The 21343-nt window shown below is 47.1% G+C and overlaps 1 protein-coding gene across 1 annotated transcript in view; it reads right to left on the reverse strand.

Moving 5' to 3' along the window:
- LPIN1 (lipin 1) overlaps positions 1-21343 on the reverse strand; it is a 127902-nt gene that overhangs the window by 85232 nt on the left and 21327 nt on the right. Inside the window, exon 2 of the mRNA XM_046661858.1 lies at positions 12574-12630. Coding sequence (XP_046517814.1) covers positions 12574-12630 — 57 coding nt within the window. The remainder of the gene's footprint in view (positions 1-12573; positions 12631-21343) is intronic.

Here is a 21343-nt window from a genome sequence, read left to right on the forward strand (position 1 = left end):
ATCCTCTTCTTTTTTTGCTGAGGAAGACTGACCCTGAGCTAACATCCATGCCCATCTTCCTCTACTTTATATGTGGGACGCCTGTCACAGCATGGCTCTGACAAGCGGTGCATAGGTCTGCACCCGGGATCCAAACCCGTGAACCCCGGGCTGCCAAAGTGGAATGTGTGAACTTAACCCCTGTGCCACCGGGCCGGCCCCTCACATAGTCTTTGTTGCAACTAAGCCCTGACATTATAGCACAAAAGCAGCCGTGGACAATATGCAAACAAATGGACATGACTTTGTTCAATAAAAATTTGTTTATAAAAACAGGTGGTGGAGCAGATAGGGCCCATGTGCCATAGTTTATCAGCCCCTGGTCTAAAGCAAAAATAGTAGCAATGCTTCATGTATTAACAGCATATGTGGGAGTAAAAGCACAAAGGATGCGAGGGAAGACTTGGAAATCGACTGTGGTAAGGCCCTTACCCTACACATAAAGTGCTATCCTATTATTTTAAGGTAAATTCTAATTAAAGATGTAAATTGTAAGTATTTGGAAATCACTAAAAAAAATCAAAAGATATAAGTAATAACTCAATAAAGAGATAAAATGGAATCATAAAAATGTTCAGTTAACATAAGTGAAGGCAGAAAAAGAGAAAAAGTAACAAATAGCACAAAGAGAAAACAGCCAGTAAGATGGTGGATTTAAATCCAGCCGCACCAAAAATCACATTAAATAGACCAGCTAAAAGATAAGATTGTCAGATTGGATAAAGGAGCAAGACCTAGCTATATACTGTCCACAAGAACACCACCTTAAATATAAAGACGTGAAAATATGATGATGGGTACATGACTCATGCATTGGTCAAAACTCATAGAACTGTGCAATATAATATTACGGTGTGTAAATTTTAAAAATCGAACAGGATGTAGGAGTAAAGATGGAATGCAGATGATGACACCTGACTGACTCTATTACAGATTAATCACACGCCACAGCACACTGCAGAGGATGGAGAAGAAAGGAACCGACCTAACTTTGGCAAAAAGTGTTTCAACTGGATCCTATAAAGCTAAAGACTACAAGAACTAGATACAAACGCTGTACTCCAGTTGATAGATTTGTTTCTCAAAGGGGCATGGGTAGCAATTTTTAAATTGCTTTATTTGGGTCCTAGGGTTGAAAATAGAAGTAAATAAATTGTAGATAGGAGGAGCAAGGTTTCTTGCTGTTGGAGAAAGAAGCTACAAATAAGTAAAGGGAGACAAGGCTAGAATACACCTTGTGGTCTGAATTGGAGTCAGATAGGAACTCATGCTTGTTATTTGATGGATGGATGGATGGGTAGATAGATGGATGGATAGATAGATAGATAGATGGACAGACAGACAGACAAATGGATAAATGTAGAGGTGTGTCTATGCATGGGTTACTATACCTACGTAGATTTCTCTCTCTCCACTTAGAGGGACTAGAAGCAGTGACACCCCAGTAGCAATGAGCAGACAGGCACCCAGGTCTTGGTTTCTAAATAGCAATTTGCAATTTAAAAAACTAGATTTCATTGGAGAACTGGTGGATTCCAGGGCCAGAGCAGAGAAAATACCAGGTCAACCTGGAGGATCTCGTAGTACCAGAAGTAAGGAAATGCCAAAAAAGAAAGAAAGAAAGGAAAGGAGGGAGGAAGGAAGGAAGGAACAAACGAATGAACAAAGAGAGAGAAAGAGAGACAGAAAGAAGATGGGGATACATGTTGAGAGAGCACAGGGGCTGACCTGAAAGAGCTCCCAACGGCCAAAGTTGGAATTTATCCGACAAAATAATATTATTGGATTACAACCTAAATAATTAAAAAGATCCATGACTCCATACTGATAGCAATAATAACTGAATAAAGAAATGAATTGTGAAGACACAACTCTTCCTTAAAGAAGAATTCCAATTAATAAATGTCGAAAGAATGAGGGAAATAGAAAATCAGCCTTCAAATGCCACAGTGGTAATTGCTGCAGGCAGGAGCACCGGTGGAAGGTAAGGTTAGGAGCAAAGGTAAAAGCAGAAGCAGAGTAGTTCTATGGTTTCTGACTATTTAGTCCTTACGAAGCGAATTTGCTTTACAGTGAAACATCCTGGCAGACACCACCTTGACCAGGTGACCAAGGTTAACAGCTCCAGCGATGCACAGCAACCCCACGTGCTGTAACCTTCTTGCAATAATATAAAAGCTTCAGTCTAATCATGGAAAGACATCAGACAAACCCAAACTGAGGGACCTTCTAACAAAGGAACTAAGGAGGACTCTTCAAAAGTGTCAAGACCGTGAAAGACAAGGAGAGACTGAGAAACTGCCACAGACTGGAGAAGACTAAGGAGACAGGACAACTCGATGCCTTTGGCACTCCTGGATTAGATCCTGGAACAGAAAAAGTAATTAGTAGAAAAACTGGTGATATTTGAGTAAATTCTGCAGCTTAGTTAAAAAAAAAAAGATAACTGGCTCAATATTGCCACAAATCCTTAGTATCAAATGATTAGTAAAGACCCAAAGGCCCAAGGAGTTTGGGAGAAGGAGCTGTGAGAGTTGTGGGTGCCAAAAGAGGCCCCAGGCTTCACTCAAGCAGACGGAGTGTGAGCCAGACCTTGAAGGATCATTGTTATGACAACCGGTGGAAATGAGTAGAGAAGAGATTGGGGCAGTGGAGGGGTAAAGGGGGTCAACAAGTTTATCAAAGGTTCGGCAGTGGGAAAGTCCAAGAGCTGACCAGGATTCACTATGCAGGGTATCCAAGAGAAAAGTTCCTTATGGGTTTGTTGAGGGGTTAAAATGGGAAAGCAGCCCAAGACCAACACATCATGCCATCAAATGGCAGCCTCAGGAGTGGGTACTTTATCCTGAAATGCCTAGAGAACCATTAAAAGCTGATAAGCAGGGAGTGAGATATTATGAAACCTCCGTTTTGTGAAAGTGAATCTGGTCATGGTGGGCAGGCCATAGAGAGTGGTGGGAAGGCTGGGCAGCAGAAGGCGACTGAGGCAGACAGCTTCTGTGATGGTCTAGATATCCAGTTATAGAGGGAGTCAAGCGATGATCAGGAATTGATTGCCATGGAGAACTGACGATGGGACAACACATTTCCAAATTTATCAGTTTTTAAGTCGCTGAAAAGGGATAGCTCCAGCAGTAACACCACCCATCACTGCCCAGGCTCAAGGTGGGACAGAGCCAGCATCTCTGCCGGCGTTGAGTCGTGACCCCACGCTGTGAAATGAGGGCACTCACAGCTTCCCCCACATTGAAGTCCTGCTTGGATGTAGGAAAACTGATTCTCCCTGTTGCCACATCATCCATTAAAGAAGGGCAAGAGATCCAGGGAGAAACAGTGATTCAGGGACTGCTCACATGTTTCCTGCCAGGGCCCCAGGTGGGTGTCTGTCAACGTGGGCTGGCTGCTTTGAGAAGGCTCTGACAGCCACCCTTTCCCAACTCCAAAACAAAACAAAGCAAATATGGGCCATGGTTTACCGTTCTCAAAGAACTTCATGAGAAAGCAATCAATCACACTTAATAGAGTATATAAGGATGTATATAAGCCTGTATAAAAGCCCAGAGCAAACCAGTTAACAGAAGGGAGAATTGAAACACCAAGAGCCTTGTTATAGGGCTTAGGTGTCCCCAGATTTCAGTCGCCGATTCCATTCTTCAGTGAGTTCTGTGCCTGAGAAGCCAGCACATGGGGAAGCTTGAAACCTCATGATGCTCCACCCCTCCCACCCCCACCGCCATTTACCTTAGCTGCTAGAAAAAAGCCTTGTCCCTCCCTTTTGGAGGGCATATTGGCAGGACCCCATTGAACTTCTATTAACTTCAGACAGAGGTGCCTGCTCATGGGAACGTTGGCATCCTGGTCGATTTTCCTCTTTCTCCTAGCTTTCTGGTTCTCAGCAGGCCAGGCCACCACTTCTTGGCTGTTGTTAGGATAAGCATGGCTGGCTCCCCTCCGGTCTTGCCTTTCTCTCTCTTTCCTCCTGGTCTTGCCCCTCAGCCCACCTCCTCCCCTCCCATTTTCTCTCCTTCTCCATCATCCTTTCATTGGTGCCACCTGCAAAGACTCCAGGAAAAGCTCATTGTTGGGTGGCAGGATTGTGACAACCCCACTGGGGTTATGACGTCAGCGTTTGGTGGCGCTCAGAGGAGGAGAGAGAGATGAGACGAGATGAGTGAGGACTAAGTAAGGCTGCTGTGTGGAGCTGGCTGAGACCAGCACTGGACTCAGAACAGGCCTGGTCAACAGTGGAGCCCAAAGAAAGCTTGGAGCCCAGCATGGCCGGATCCTTCCATGAAATCGGGTTTTTCTTTGCTGACTTCTGAATTCACGACAAGCTAACCAGAAGAGCCTGTAATTCACAGAGCTGCACTCCAACAAATTGAGAAAAACTTGAGGAAGGAAATTCCTGATGTGTTTTTTACAAAGCATGGCGTTATCTACTAAACGTACTATTAAGAGATTCCTGTAATAGACGTTATTGCAGAAAAAGCAGCAATTCCAAGAAATTTAAGCTATATGTGAACTCTTTGAAATGCCCAAGTCATAGGTAAAAACTAAATACTAGGCTCTTCTATAGTTTCTCCAGATCTTGTCAACCCTTGCTTACCAAAATTTGGGGCTAAAAAAATATTCGCTAGCTTCTTAAATCATGATTCTCACCTTCAAAAGTGTAACCCAGTGTACAATAGTCTACTGAGACCAGAGGGGGTGTTGCCGAGGCCAGCACGTTTAATGGGCCACAAGATTCCAGCTTCTGTGCCGCCCCTGCTAGCCTCAGGAGAATAAGATCCTGTAGCTGTGCATTTTCCCAACCCTGTGGTATTGGGCTGCACAGATACATGTCTGTTAGCCTGAAACAGAGCATGGAATTTTTACTGGTCCTGCATTCAGTGCTGGCCATCATACTTGACAGCCATAATGATGGCAGTAGACCTGTTTGGAAGGGAATGACTCAGCAGGAAGGGGGAGGCCAAAGCATGCTCTGAGTGTGATAATCAAAGCTGTTCAACCTGCAAAAGAAAACCCGGTGTGGGAGTGGGAGTGGGAGAAACGTGGCCTAATATCAAGGACTGACATGCCAGGACAAGATGACATTTGTCTGTAGATTCTAAAGGATCTGAAGGATGAAAGTATGTGGATTTGGGGTGGCCATATAAAGAGCCTAAGGAGGCGGGTCAGGCCTGTGCAGAGACCACCTGGGCTGTGTCTGGAGCCTGGGAGCTCCCAGCTGGACCCCCAGTTGGAAAGGGGCTGTGGAAGGTTCTAGACATGAGACAGCAAATTCAGTTAGATTCCTTTAATGCTCCTCCCAGCCCTAACTCAGTGAATTAGCTCTCTCCTTCTTTCTGTCTCCAGAGTGAACTGGTGTATCTTTTGCAAAAACAATTTGAGAATTCCGGGTTCAGCTTCGCTGAGAACCACCGGAGCACCGCACAGAGGAATGGTGGTCGTGGAGAGACGCGCAGGTCAGGCTCGGAATGCTGCCACCTGATTTGCTGTCTCTGGATTGAATTAGCTGCTCTCCCCAGCCCCCTGCTCAGAGGATGACCTAGTCCTATGAAAGCTCCATGTCGGGGGTCTGTGAACAGAGGAGGAGACAGAGGCGCTGTCCCCAGAGGAGAGAAGGGACAAGAGAACTCTGTCTAAAGGGATTCTGAGAGGAAGTTGGTTCCAAAAGATACTTCTGAGTTACAGATCTGCCCCTGGGCCAGACCTCAGGCTCTATCTGTAAGGTGACCCAAGCCCCCGCGGGAAAGTGGCTGTCCCAGGTCACCACACTAAATTTGACCTGGACCTGAGCCAAGCTTTGTGTTCTCCTCCCAGAACAGTGGGCATGTAGGCCCAGTAAAAATCCCACAGATCTTTCTGGAATCTGTAGTGTCCTGGATAGGGAGTGGAGATCTGAGTCCCGGTCTGTGTGCTGTCACTTACGAGACCCTGCACACGTCACTTCAAGACCTCCGTCTCCGCATTGGAAAGTGAGGAGGTGGGGAATAGACGGTCATCAGCTCTGACCTAGGGCTGCGTGTCTGTGGTGTGACTTCATGGCTGTCACCATCTTTATCATCACCCCTGTCCACAGCTCCCCCAAAACACCCACCCAGAATGGTCACTGTCAATCCTGGGTCCATGACACCCTGGCAGCTCTAATAATCTCAAAGAACGTTGAGATAGTTTCAGAAGAAGGAACTGACGTGAATTCACTTTAATTGAAAAATAGATAACATCCCACCCAATACTTTCTCCTCTCCCTTCTCCCGCCCCCGGGGATGTCCAAGTGAGGGTCTGGGCATCACTAACCTAATTAGAGGAAATGCTGAGCAGAGTGCAGCATACTCAAGAGGAAGAATCAGGTGGGAGTGTCTTCAATTTCAAATGGGAGGGAGGGCTGGAGGCAAGGAGTGAGGGACAGGCAGACAAGGATGTACCCCTGTCCCAACACTGCTCAGTTTGCATTCTCTTCTATCACGTCATGCTTTGTAATGTCGAATCCATCATGGTCTGATCTAGCTCAGTCAACACTCGACTCAGCCACAGTGTCATCAGGAGACCCAGAGACAGATGGATCAACCAGAGAGCCTCAGAATGAGGGAGCATCTCTCTGACAGACAGACAGACACACAGACACACACACACTTCTCCAGTATCAAACATCTGACTACATGTCAGGTGTCACTGCTGCCCTGGTTTCACTATTTCTCCATGCAGTTTAAGCTCAAGCTGCACTAGATCGTTCTTATTTCTTTATGCTTGCCCTGTTCCCTCTACCACAGGGCCTTTGTACATGCTGTTCTCTCTACACAGAATCCTCTTCCCTCTTCACCTGGTTAACTGCTCTGCATCCTTCAATTTTAGTTTAAGTATCACTAACCTCCTCAACTACGTCAATTCTCCCTGTTAGACACTCTCACTGTATATATTTTATTCAAAGTATTTATTATAGCTAAAATGTTCTATTTGCACATGAAATTATTGTAAAATCTCTCCCCAGCAGACATACTCTGGAGGAGGGAAAAGAGCTTTTCTGTTTAAGTATCTAGCACAGTCTCTGGCACTTACTAGGTACTCAATATATATTTTTAAATGAAGGCTTAAATACCATATCATGGGTGATAATGCCTGATTGCAAAAATAAATTCATCATAATAAAATAATAAAAATAAGTTATAATAAAAATATACTCATCCTAACAAAAAGAAACTAACTAGACATGTACTGGTATTAAAAATATCAGCGCCCTTATCATGAATGAAGCCAGTGGGAAGCCCCAGAGAACGCACTCATTTATGCAACCAGCCATTTCTGAGTGCTTACAAGGTACTGTGTGGGGTACATGATTAAGAGATGCCTCTGTCCTCAACAGCTCACCATCTAGGAGATATCCAGGGTCTCCAGCAAGAGGAAACAAGGACAAGCAATTCAGAACAATTTGCCCACCCGAGTGGGAGAAGGGATGGGAATAAGGGAGGATCGGGAATTGATGCTAAAAAGAGACATTAATACAATGTTTCCATTCACAAATGAGAAAGGGGCCTTAGGGTATCTCTACAAAACCTAAGAATTCACTGAACAGAAAGTGACCATTCTCTGTAAGATTCGAATCAAATACCTTATTGTTGTATCTGATTGCGCCAGTGCCTGTCACTAACGCTTGCTGGACCAGCGTCGCAGAGTGGAGCTATAATGATTCATGCTAAAGAAAGCAATTGGCTCGAAGAGGCAGACCCCGTGGCCGAGTGGTTAGGTTCGGGCGCTCCGCTTCACCAGTCCAGGGATTCGCTGGTTCAGATCCTGGGCATAGACATGGCACTGCTCATCAGGCCACACTGAGGCAGCATCCCACATGCCACAACTATAAGGGCCCACAACTAAAATATATAACAATGTACTGGGGAGATTTGGGGAGAAAAAGCAGGAAAAAAAAAGAAGATTGGCAACAGTTGTTAGCTCAGGTGCCAATCTTTAAAAAACAAACAAGCAACTCCCTCCTCTAGCCCATCCTTATAAAAAAAAAAAAAAGAAAGAAAGCAATTGGCTAGAAGAGACACCACAGATCACTTCTAGATAGGAACACCGTGCACATCATCGGACACCTGCAGAATAGCTCCGTGAACAATGCTAGACAAGGAAGGAAATCCTAGGGCAAGATGGCAGGCGGAGCAGAACAGACGAATATGCATTTATTTTCCCTTTACCTCCAGTTATCACACTAAATTTCAAGGAAACTTCAGAACTTAAAAATTCACAACAATGAAGTGAATAGGAGGAGGGGCATCTGCAGTAGAAAAGGTGTTTAATCAAATTTGGAAGGCGAAAGCAAAGGGCAGGTTGACTAAAGAAATAACATGGAGCAAGCTGCAGCCTGGAGTACCCGTAAAGGGGGCAGTGGCCAAGGGAGGGCTACCTGCCCGGGAGAGCCTCGAGCAGGTGCTGGAGCCGGAGCGACACAGCTCCCCAGGGTCACCGCCAGCTCCCTGACTGTTTACTCCAGACTGACCTCCAGCAGCTGGGGCTTCCAGCAGCCTTCCTATGCTACCTGCTCAATAAAAACAGACGACCTTGTATCACCAGGCATTTGAGGGAAGCCTGCAACATGAAAGAGAAAGAATGACAGGCAGACAGAGGGAAACTTGACTCCGGAAGAAATAAAAATAATGAAAAGAACAGAGGAGAAATTAACAGGAAGAAATCCCCAAGCCAGAATCTGAGAGAGATTTGGGAAGATAATTCATTCAAAAACAAACACAGGATAATGCTGTGAAAGAGAAATAATCAGAGGACAAAAAAGAATTTTTAAGAGTAAAAATTTGATTGACAAAAATAGAAGATGAAATTGATGAAATCTGCCCAATCGTAGACCGTAAAGTTGGGCAATGGGAGCGAGAAGAGATAGCAGAACTCCACGGTCTCCAGTCACCACTCTCTTTGTTTTCATTTTCCTTTAATTTGTTGAAATATCTCACCTGCTGTTGTCTGTTAGATTACAAATATATTACCTCCAGGAGACCAGGTTCCGAGCAGAATGAAGGAGAAATGACCACTGCTAGGCACATCACTGTGAAGGTACAGGACGCAAAAGATTAATAGAAGACCCTAAAAGCTTCCAGATAGAAAACATCATAATAATAGGTCACCCAGGAAACAGCCAAAGTCAGACTGGCATGCAGGCAACGTTGGTTATTAGAAGACAATGGAACAATGTGGTCAGAACTCTGTGAAAAATTAATGTCAACCTCAAATTCTAATACCAACAAACTATCAAATGTGAAGCCAAAATAAAAAAGAGATTCAGACACGCAGGGATTCAAAAACATCTTCTCTCTCCCTTTTCTGGGAGGCGACGTGAAAATGTACTCCAGCTTTTGCTTATTTTTAAAGAGTGAACTAAGAAAGAAGAAAACAAGACTCTGGGTAATGGTGGGTCTAAGGAGGGCCTCCAAGATGACAGCTCTGCTGGAGGACAGAGAGCAGGAGGGAGAGGGGTCTCCCGGAGAGAGGTCGGAGGAGAAGAGGGCATCCCCCCAGATTGCTGGGAGGCTACAAAGACTAGAGAACATGATAAAGGTACTGAATGCAAGGAATAAATGAAAAGAGAAATGGCTGAATGGGAGAAATTTCTCATAGAAGCGGCATATTGTAGTGCTTAGGAACAAAGTCTCTGGAGCTGGAAGGTGTGGGTTCGTATCCTAATCCCGTCATTTACCAGCTGTGTGACCTTGAGCGAATACCTCAAACTCTCTGTGCTCAGTTTCTCATCTCTGAAGTGGAGATAATAGCACCAACTTATCGGGCTGTTGTGAGGAATTAAATGGTTAATTTTGAACGCTCTTAGAAAAGATCCCATCACGTGGTGTCATTTAAAGATTTGCTAAATAAATAAGAAAACCGAAGAGCTCCATGAAAATCATGGGCATCCAAATAGAAGAAATAGATCCCAATTCAAACAAGTTAATGGGCTTAAAAGTAATGAATGTGATAGTTTCCAAGTGACAGACTAAAGTAAAAGCTTAAAGACATTGTAGGCGGGGGGCGGGGGGGCAGAAAGGGACAGGCAGGGAACAGAAAGCATATATTTCTCCTCCTAACGAAGAAAAAGAAAGGCAAATATAACTTCCAGGAAAAACCCACCTGCCTCCAAGAAAAACTCCATATATGAGAAAGGCAGAGTCCGAATACAGAACAGACTAAAGCAGGGTGAGAGTGTACGCTCATGGCAGACTGTAGGAAAGGAGAAGTCCTTTGCATATGATGCTCTGTGAAGATCAGCTAGGTCCTCCTTCATAGAGTGTAAGTACATAGGATAATGTGCAAAGGAAACGTAAGTCGACTGGGGGTAGGAACAGGGAACTGTGGCTGTAGCTGTGAGCCAGTATTTCCTAGTTGATTTTTTTTTTTCTGGAAGATTAGCCCTGAGTTAACATCTGCCGCCAATCCTCCTCTTTTTGCTGAGGAAGACTGGCCCTGAGCTAACATCCGTGCCCATCTTCCTCTACTTTATACATGGGACGCCTACTACAGCATGGCTTGCCAACCAGTGACATGTCCCCACCCAGGATCCGAACCAGTGAACCCCGGGCCACCAAGGTGGAACATGCGCACTTAACTGCTGCGCCACTGGGTTGGCCCCCCCCCCAAGTTGATTTTATAGAAAGCAGGCACATGAAACACTTTGATAAAATTTGTCGAAAATAAATTTAAATCTAGGCAAAGTCACTTCCTCCCCCTGCACAAAATGTGCTGTCTCCAAGAAGACCACATTTTAAATCCAGTCCTTTTTCAAACCTAAAGACAAGAAGAAATAAAAGAAAGAAGCAAATTATGGTTTCAAGTAACTGGGCGGGGATAATCTAGAATTCTGAGAATTGTTGCTCTTATTAGAAATGTTGCAATCAGAGCACAGTTTGGCCAAGAGGGAGGCATTTTCAAGGACAGGCTGCCTATTATGAACACAGCAGGAAAGAGGTGCTAGGCTTAATGTAACAAATTGTATCACAGTGTTCCCTGGCCTGAGCAAGAGGGTTCAGCAGTTCTGGTGAACATTTCTTGCTCAATTGTCTTTCCAGAATTCAAGACTTTTGCTTTGAATGAGTCTCTGTTTGCGGGCAGGGCTGGAGGCGAGAGGGGTGTTGGTGCCTGTGGATTTCTTTGGATTTCTGCAGGCCATGGGCAGATTCTTCAAACTTAAGAGCTGAGCCTCCTAGAGAAGCCTTTCCTCACACATTGCTCAGGCCCGTGAAGAATTAATCACAGGCTTCTCCGCACTAATGAGCCCACATGTAACTCCAGGGTGGCACATTTCACAAAGCATTGTCACTGTGTCATTGTGTATCCTGTATCCCCTCTACCGGCTGATGAGCCATCCACGACACACTCAACACTGTATCTCTGGTGCCTAGCATATTTGCAAAGTAACTAGGAGAGAGACAGACACAAGGACAAAGAGAGATGTTGAGTCTTACTTTCTGCACTGCTGTACTCCCCCTTCATTTCTGGTCCCTTCTACACTCAGGAGGAGGGGCTCACTCACCAGGACATCCTGCCCCTCTTTTCTCCATAGAGGATGGCTCCCCTCACTCCAGGCTCAACTGCCACTAACTGCCCACTGGCCAGGATCCCTGGCCCCTGATTGGGCCCCATCCCTGGCAATCCCCTTGGAAATAGAACTTCTGCTCCTCGCAGATGCCCGAGGACCAGGCCTTCCTCAGCAGCCTTCCTCGTTTATTTAACTGGAGCCTCTGGGCTCATCACAAGGAAGACTGTCTTGCTCTGGCAGGCACTGCAGTGGGCCTTCTGAGTCCCTGTAAACCCTCTTGGTCCACACTGGGTTCCGGAGTCCCTCTCCAGACTGTGAGCTCATTGAGAGTGGAGACTAAGTGTGCCTTTTCTTCTATATCCCCAAGGCTTTGGACAGACCACAGGGGGACAAATAAGTGTCCAGGCTTTATCACTTCTTCCCTGGACCATTCCAAAAGCCTTCTCTTGAGCTTCCCCACCTCCAAACTGATTGCCTCAAGTCTATTCTCCACGGGAAAGGACCTCAGGTCTAAGATCTAGGGGTACAGCAAGCTGTATGATGCTGCTGAAGCCTAAGTTTAGCTCCAGGGCAAGGTGAGGGCACTAGCAGAAAAGAGCTGCAGATGCAGGTTGGGACCCCCACCCAGTGGGCTTCAGCAAAATATCCCTCCCAAACAATGGAGGCTCAGAGAGCCAGATCTAGGAAGAGAGTCTAGAAGCTTGAGTGGGCATGAGGGGTGGGGGACGTGCTGGCCCTGAGGCTGCTGGACATGGGGTCCAGAGAGATTCAGAAAGACAGCGCCCATGGGCAGAGCAGAGAGCGAAGCACCGAGTATAGTCCCAGAGACAACCGAAGGGCCTGGCCAAGGCATGGGGACCAGGCACAGGGCAGTGAGACTAACGCAGGGGGACGAAGGAACCAACATGACTGTGTCCACAAACCACAGCTCATCCACGAACATTTTGTCGCATCTTGAAAAGTAAAAGTATAATTCGGACATTCACAGCAACTTCACTCACATTAATGTTCGAAGACCACACATTTCGAATCCATCCAGGGTCTTTCATCATCGGAATCTGAAAAACAAAACATTAGAAATTAATTAATGGAAATGTTCCAGAATTACATGGCAGTAAATATTGCGCATCCTTGCGAATATACTAAAAACCACTGATCCATGCACTTAAACATGGTGAATTTTATAGTATGTGAATTATATCTCAATTAAAAAAAGAAATTAAACAAGAAGAAGGATGTGGTGCGTTTTCTTTGAGCACGTTCCGTCGGTTACGAGATGGTAAATCTCTCTCCCACTCCTTCACTCCTTCTCCACCATCTCGTCCTTCCCAAAGCCCACAGAACCCATGGGTGAAGCCTCAGGAGACAAGGCAACATGGAAACATGTCAGGATTGGAGTCAAGAGACCCGCCTTCCAGAGCTGCCTCTGCTGCTTCCTGGCTGTGTGCCTGCACAGGGCTTGTTTTCTTGTCTGTAAAACGGGTGTAACAATAACCCCGGAGCTGATGGGTGTGGCGAGCGTTAACTGAGTCCGTCCAGGTGAAAGGGCAAAGCCTGGGACAGGTATGAGCTATGGGGACTGCCCATGGGGCCTTATCTGAGCAGGTAGGACCCGCACCGTCTGCTTCTCCCACAGGTGCCCCAGCTAGAGGTCCCAAAGGGCTGTACCACGCTGGTGTCGCCCAGCCTGTCTAAGGGACGTGTTGAGTTTTCGTAGCTCTTAAATCATGCTTAAGTTATACTCAAATACATGTGCATTCTGAGTTCAACTATAGCAGCCCGAATCAGCAAGCTTTGAACCCCCTTCCCCATTCCCCTTGTGTGGTCACCCCCTCACCCTGTCACCCTACCTGCTCCCCATCTAACACATTTAGCCTTCCCAGCCCACCTTGTCAATCGGCTCACAGTTAATGGGGTTGCTTTACATTCTTATTTACTGCATTTCTCTCAGGGGCCATGTGCTTCGCTAGGTTGTGCGAATGCAGAGATGAGTAAAATATAAATCTTGTGCAGGAGTCACGCATAACCCAGCGGGGGCAGGAAGACATGTAGACAAGCTTGTCATGGCCAGGGCTGCCACCAAGACATGCTCAGGGTCCCATGGGAGCACAGGAGGGAGCCAAGAATCTGCCTGCAGGAAACAGGGAAGGTTCCGTGCCATCCATAGAAGGCGATGACATCTGAACGCTTCTGAGGGTAAGTGGGGCTCTCGGAGAAGAGAGGAGAGACGAAGGCGTTCCCAGCAGGGAAGACAGCGTGTTCAAAGAAGCAAAGCCATCACGCATGTGCTTGGTGAACCGTGAGGAGTGCCCTGTGACTGGAGAATAGTTGTCGCAGGTGCATGTGGGCATGAAGGGGCCCTGGGGTGGGTCCACGGTCAGGAGATGTGGGTTGAGGGAGGCCATTTTCATTTTCTTAAAAAATGCCTTCCTCAAACAAAATCTGTTGTAAGAGCCCCTGTGTAAACAGACAGAAGGGGAAGTGCTATGGTCATAGCAGGGAGGAGGCCTGGTGTCCCCAGTCTTGGCTACAGAACCCCCGAGGCCTCAGAGAACACGATTTGAGAACCAGCGCTGCATGCTGTGGGGAGCTGCAGAGGAGCAGGATGATCAGATCCGGGTCGTACAAGGATCACTCTGACCTTTGTATTGGAGGCAGAGAAGTGGGTTTAAGGGCGATTCCAGCAAAGGACGGCCAGGCTGTGAACAAAGGTGCCAACAATGGGGATGAGGAGGAATGGGCGGCCCTGAGCGCCTCCTGGTGCTGGAATCCCCCGGTGGGTGAGGACTCGGATTGGTCAGGTGGGTAAAGAGGGAGGTTTTGAGAATCGCTGAAGTTTCCGGCCTGGGTGACTAGGTAGATGATGTGCCTTTAACTCAATGAGGAAAACCGGAAGGATAAATGAGGGAGGACCCTTCTATCATCCTGGAACCACATCTGGAATAGAAAGGATAGATTTTCCTGTAGGACAGAACCTGGGAAAGGAGGCAGATGTGAGTTAAGAGATTCTCCCCAAGTCTGGATCCTTGTTGGGAAAGTGGGGCCGGCCAAGTGGTTTCTTCATCTATAAATTGCTTAACACGCCAATTGATTCAGTCCTGCTTTCACCTGAACACTGCGTTTGAAACACTTCCTGGAGTCCAGTGAGCACTTCCACTGCAGCTCCTGTGGGGTATGCCGGCACGCTGCAAAGAATCACGCAACTCGAATACAGATGCTCTGGACCATCCCACTCGAATTCCTCACGGGGCACAAACACGGTCCCACGGCCACCAGCGCTGGCTGGTACAATGGTTGCACTGATTTCACATTCACGAGGTGGGTAGAAGGCTGGCAGCCGTTTAAATCCACAATGCTTGGATTTGGTCCCGTTTGAAAATGAAGTTTCAAATCAAACACCATTTTTTACTGTCATGGGTGCCGTGACTCTGACCGCCCAAGAGTTTGGTTTGATTTCAGAGATTAAATATAAGCACAAGAACGTAAAAAATGGTGAACCTATGTATTTCAACAATTTCTCTCAAAGCTAAGAAGAAGATAATCTCATCCCACCCCACAACTATTTGCCTGTTTTCATTCAAAATTCTGACACAAATTTGAAGCCCAGCCTTTGGACTCTGGGCACCAAGCAGTTAGCAGTCATGGTGGAAGCCAGAAATGAACTTGGGTTTGAACCCCCATTCTCCCACCAAGAGCTGTGGCCTTTAACAAGGAAGCTAACCTTTCTAAGCCCCAATCTTCTTATCCATAAAGAGAGGAGAACAATAAAATAGTTATCTCATAGAGCTGATGGAAGAATCAAGAGATAACAGTGCGTAAAATAATAGCGCGCTGCATGAATGTTACTTTCTACTCGTGGATGGTGATCGTACGGTGGAAGACTCAGTGTCGGGAACAGACGAGCCTCTTCTGAACAAATGGTTCGCTTTCACCTTACCTATACCCTGAACTGTATAATTGTGTAACTGGTCCTTCTGCAGGCATTGGCGGCCAGAGCCGCGTTTCTGTTCTCCTTGTAAATGAGTCTGACTTTAGGAAGTGTGTGTTTGTGTTAGGCTCATTCTTGGCTCTATTTTCTGTCTCTACTTCTTTTTTCTTCTTAGTCCTCACTGAATTTAAACGTATGTGACTGCTATGGACTGAATGTTTGTGTCCTCCCAAAATTCATGCGTTGAAGCCCTAATCTCCGGTGTGATGGTATTTGGAGGTGGGGAATGTCAGAGGTTATAAGGTCATAAGGGTGGCGCCCTCATGAAGGGGATTAGTGCTCTTATGAGAAGACACGTGAGAGCGATGAGCTGTCTCTCTGCCACCCGGTAATATAGCAGGAAGGCACCATCTACAAGCCCGGAGAGGCTCCCGCCAGAACCCGGCCCTGCTGGCGCCCAGATCTTGCACTTCCAGCTTCCAGAACTATGAGAAACAAATTTCTGTTGTTTCAGCCCCACAGTAAATGGTATTTTTGTTACAGCGGCCCAAGCTGACTGCTATAGAAATCCTGTGATGTTTTGGATCATCTTCTGTCCGTAGATATATATAGTAAAGAATATGTGGATGATTGATAAATAGATAGATAGACTAAGAGATAAAGAAAAAATGGAAAAATGCTTGGAGAATAAACATGGTAAATGCAGATGGATGAATAGAGAAAAGATAGACACTTTCCTGCTGTCTTTTCCTTTTGTGTCGTGTTGTTTTGCTTGCTCACTTGGCTACATGGACCATTACGGGGTAAGGAGCACTTGAAATGGAGCCACAGAGACTCGTCCTGGTAGGAGGAATAATATGGAACCATTGATCACCCGCTCTGAGCTTCAGTTTCCTCTTCTAAAGACCCTGCATGACGCTTCCTCCCTCAGGCTGCTGGGGAGCTAAGTGAGAGCTGTACTCGAAGGTGACCAACACGGGCTCGATGCCCAGGGAGGCTGGATTTGAATCTCAGTTGCAGCTCGAGGCCCAGGTGATAGTCTCCTGTCTCCTCACGGGGCCTTGCTCCCTGCGTCACCTCTGCCCATGATTTCCCAGGCGTCACATATACGGGGCCTAAGTCCAAATTCAAATTCAGGTCTTGTGACTCCACAGTTCTTGCTGCAGTTTCACCGAGGGAGAAACAGCCAGACAGCAGAATTCCCACAAACACACAAGGAAAAAGAGGGAGACTTCAGAGAGAAGGCCTTCCACGTGATCGGGCCTGAAGTCCACAGTGATGGTCCAGGCAGTTCCCAGCTTACAAACGGGCATCCTAAAGTTTGTCTGTGAACTCACTGTCTGAGAGCGGCATTTTCACACTGAAACTGTGCTATCCAAGTAAGCTCACTTTTCCAGGGGAGGAGGGGCAGAGCAAGCCGCAGTGCAGCCGAGCCAACACTGCGCCGTGCGACTCGTGGCACTCTGGTCCTTTTATAGAGCCTACTTTCATGGGAAAACGCATCCAAACTCCCACTGGAGGTTCCAGGACCACACGGGAGCTGTCCAGGAGGCAGCGGCAGGAGCATTGCTCTGGGGGACCAGGCAATTCAGGCCTTAGTTCTGACTCTAGTACTCACTTGTGGGGAGCTGGGGGTGGGCAAGGTACTTCCCTTCTCTGGTCTTAGTATTTCCATCTGCCAAAGGACAGAATTACACTAGGTGATTCCTCAGGGCTTTTTATCTCCAACACTGTCTAAGTCTAAATGCACACACCCTCCTACATCGTGATTCCAGCGACAAGATCCCCTTTCTTCCGTAGCCCAGCACCCTCGGTCAACACGATGGGAAATAAGCGGAGATGAGAAGGGAGGGTTTGCTCTGGGTGGGGAGGAGAGGGGGTGAAGAGGATGACACTGTAGATGCGGCTGGAATTAGACCCAGGCAGGCTCGAACCTGGAGCCCCCCAGGGGTTCCCTAGAATAGCAGAGAGACTCTGTAGTCCAATGAGTTGGATCCAAGCCCTGGTTACGATGATTAGTGATGCTTGGTCTTCGGTTGGTCACTTAATGTCTCAGAAATTCCTTTTCTTCAATTACAAAATGAGGTGCATAATACTTCCTCCATCTTCAAAGCCAGCAAGGGCAGGTTGAGTGCTTCTGATGTCCCATCTCTCTGACCTAGTCTCTGAGCTCATGGGATTACGTTGGGCCCACCTGGATAATCCAGGATAATCACTCTATTTTAAGGTCAGTGAGACGTAACCTTACTTCCATCTGCAACCTCATTTTTTGCTATGTAATTAACACATTCCTAGGTTCCAAGGATTAGGACATTGACGCCTTTAGGGGGCACTCTTCTACCTGGCACAGCTTCCTAATGGGATCACTCACATCTCCTTTTGCCATCTTGCAGTTTGTTCCCCATGTTGCAGCCAAAGTCTTCTTTTTGAAACACAATCTGGTCATGTCACCCTCATAATTAAAACCATTCAAGTAAATATATAAAATGTAGACAAGTTTTTAAACCTTTTCTTAACTTGGTCAACAAAGTGCCCACCCGTCTGTCCAGTCTCATCTCCCACTTGCTCCCCTTCATCTCTCTGTCCCAGACATGCTGGCATTTCACCCCTTCCTATTCATCTAACTCCATCCAGCCACAGGGCCTTTGCACACACTATTCACTCTGCCTGAGACACATTTCAGCTGGTTAGCTACTACTCATTTCCCAGACCACAGCCAAGTCACCTCCTCAGAGAAGCTGTCCCTGGCCTCCTCAACTTGATCACCTCACAGGTGTACCCTTTCACAGCACCTTTGTTGCTCTTTCATAGCACTTAGCACAGTTGCAAAGTTACATTTGTTTGCACAACTATTCAGTTAATGACAGCTTCCTCCATAAGGGACAGTGCCTGTTGTTCTCATTGTTGTATCCCCAGCAGCATCCAGCACATGGTAGCTTGTCAATAATACTTGTTGAATGGAAGAACAAAAGCATGATTTCCTCAATATGCAGATGAGGACACTGCAGCTGAGAAGGTCGAGGGACTTGGCCAAGGTCCACAGCTAGCAATTGGGGTGGGTAAGCCAGAATTTGGTCCAGGTTTGACTGACCTCTAAGCCATATCACCCCAGCCCCAGTGGTGTGCTTAACAGGGAAGGGTTGAGTCTCACGTGGGATACGTAGCCTGTGTGCGTGTGTGTGCGTGTGCGTGTGTGTGCGTGTGTGTGCATGCGTGCACGCCTGTGTGTGTATTAGATTACAGGTGGCCCCAAATTTTTTGCTGCTCCTTCCACTGACAGCTAGAGTCTGATTGCCCTCCCTTACGTCTGAGCCAGCCTAGGTGACTTTCTTGCTCAATAATATGCAGGACAAGTGACGTTCTCCAACTCCTGAGACAGAAGCTCCTCAACTTCCAGCGACCCCCTCCGCCTCTTGCCGTGCTCTTTCTGGGAGATGCCAGCCGCCACGTAAGAGGTCTGACCACCCTGAGACGTTGTGTCTGAGAGGCCGTGTGCAGGCACTCCTGTCAACAGTTCCTGCTGAGCCTAGGCTTCCAGCCACCCCCGCCAAGTCACCAGACACATGAGAAAAGCCATCGTGGTCCTTCCAGACCAGTCCATCCACCAGGCAGGTCCGCCTGAGTCACCTCAGTAACGCATGATGAGCCGAAGAATCACCCAGCCAAATTCTGACCCATGAACTCACGAGATATAATAAAATAGTTGTGTTAAGTCAGTCAATTTTGAAGCAGTTTGTCCCAGGGGAGAGCACACGTGTTGGGGAGAGAGGGGGTCTGGATTGTATTTCTTTGTGTTTATCTTTGTATCTGTTTGGTGGTGGTGAGAAAGCGTGTCTATTTTGCAAGTGTGTTTACACGTTTGCTTGTATCTACAATGTTGTGCTTCTTTTTATTTTCTCTGTGTGTGTGTATTTATGGCAAAATGATGTGGCCAACTCTCCCATGTGAAATCTAATCCCAGTGCTTACGTGCCTCCTTGCCTATTTACAAGAAGAACCCACGCAGACCACAAATGTAGCCACATGTGTATGTGTCCATACAAGGATAAAGTTTGATTAGAAAAAAAAGACACAGCCTCTAATCAGAGGATTCTAATGGGGGAGTCATCCAATCCAGGCAATCACTGAGCACCCACTGTTTGCCAGACACTGCCAGGAGCCAGGAATCCAGAAGGGAGCAAGGCCTGGTACGATGGCCTGGGCAATGCCAGGAGCACAGCAAAGACTTCAGGGTGGATCAGGCCAAGATTAGACCTCAGGGCCAGCCCAGTGGCGTAGTGATTAAGTTCGCACACTCTGCTTTGCGGCCCAGGGTTCCTGGGTTCGGATCCTGGGCACAGACCTGCACACTGCTCATCAAGACATGCTGTGGCAGCGTCTATACAAAATAGAGGAAGATTGGCACAGATGTTAGCTCAGGGCCAATCTTCCTCACCAAAAAATAAAAAGGGGTCAACTTCAGGGTTCTAGGGGCAATTACACTGGGCTCCTTGGGCACCCTGAGGCCCTGGCCTCCAAGCCGGTACGATTGCTCACTCCAAGCCTGTGAGTGGGCAGCTCAGAGCCATGCCATCCCCATGCCAGTCCCCCCCAAGCAGGGCAGCAGTTCCCAAGGACTTCTCACGAAATGGTAGCAAATGTTATGCAAAACCAGCTCTATGGTGGGGCAGATAAATTTGGAAACATTAGATAGAACAGAGATAAAGATTTTTTTCCCTGCATCGCTTCTCAGTGCCCTTACGACGTCATTGTATGCTGTCCATCTCCAAGACAGAATATAGAAGGTGGAAGTTCCAAAACCCACATGATCGTGAAATCTCTTTTTCGCTGAGCAAATGGTGGTATTTGTGTGGCAGGTGACTCCTTTGGGGGAAATTCTGCTGCAGATATAACAGGTGTGGAGGCAACCATGGGGGTCAGGCATCCGCACTTTCCATCTCTGCCTATGCCTCCAGAGCAGATATGGTAGAAGTTTCAAGATATTCAAATCTGAATGGGGAGACTCATGGAAGGAGCCATGTGACGGCTGGGCGGGAAGGAAGGCAGTAAAAATGAACCGCAAAACAGGAGTGGATGTTTGTGCCGTAGCAATGGGAGACCAAGACTGAACTGAGGCCAGGGTAAGGGAGGCTGACCCAGCCTGCTCTGCTGACACCCCGGCATGCTCCTCCTACAGTCCTTATTGCAGAGACCCTGGGCACACAAAGATCTCCTTCCTCACTAGGCCATGCCACGTAAGCCACGGTTTGTCTTTCTCAAGCATCCACGTTCCTTGGTGTCTTAACCATGTCTTTTTATTTTCTGTATTTCGATGCTTTAATATTTAGGGCCTTGCTGACCCCAGAGAGACTGCCCTCCCAGGGCCAGGCAAGGAGAGAAATCAGTGTCATTTCTGTTCCATTGAACACCTGTTCTTGTGATTCAAAAGAAAGAGGAGCAATCTTCATTTATTTATTTATTTTCTTAAGAATAAAAACCTCTTACTAGTGACCCAGTTGAAATCTAGCTTTCTGAAATTGGTTTCTTCTTCGGGTGCCAGTGCTTGGTGACGTTTACGAGCATGCGTTCTACGTCCAAACAACCAACCACAGCCCATAACTCAACTGCCATCTTGATCAGGTGCTCACACACTTGGCCAGGTCTCAGACAAGCAGGGACAGCCCCAAGACCTCAGAGCCTAATGAAACTATTCAAATGAGCCAATCCCAAGCCTGCTGACCCTGACGTTTGTTCCTTCCCTACGGAAACCACAAGAAAGGCTCTTGCTCTTCCCTCTCTCCGCCCCCCGACTGGCCCTGGTGCTTCCTCACGTGGCCCCACATGGAGCGCCACACCTCCTGTTCC

Source organism: Equus quagga, chromosome 5 (genome assembly GCF_021613505.1).
Source record: "Equus quagga isolate Etosha38 chromosome 5, UCLA_HA_Equagga_1.0, whole genome shotgun sequence".
NCBI classification, from domain to species: domain Eukaryota; kingdom Metazoa; phylum Chordata; class Mammalia; order Perissodactyla; family Equidae; genus Equus; species Equus quagga.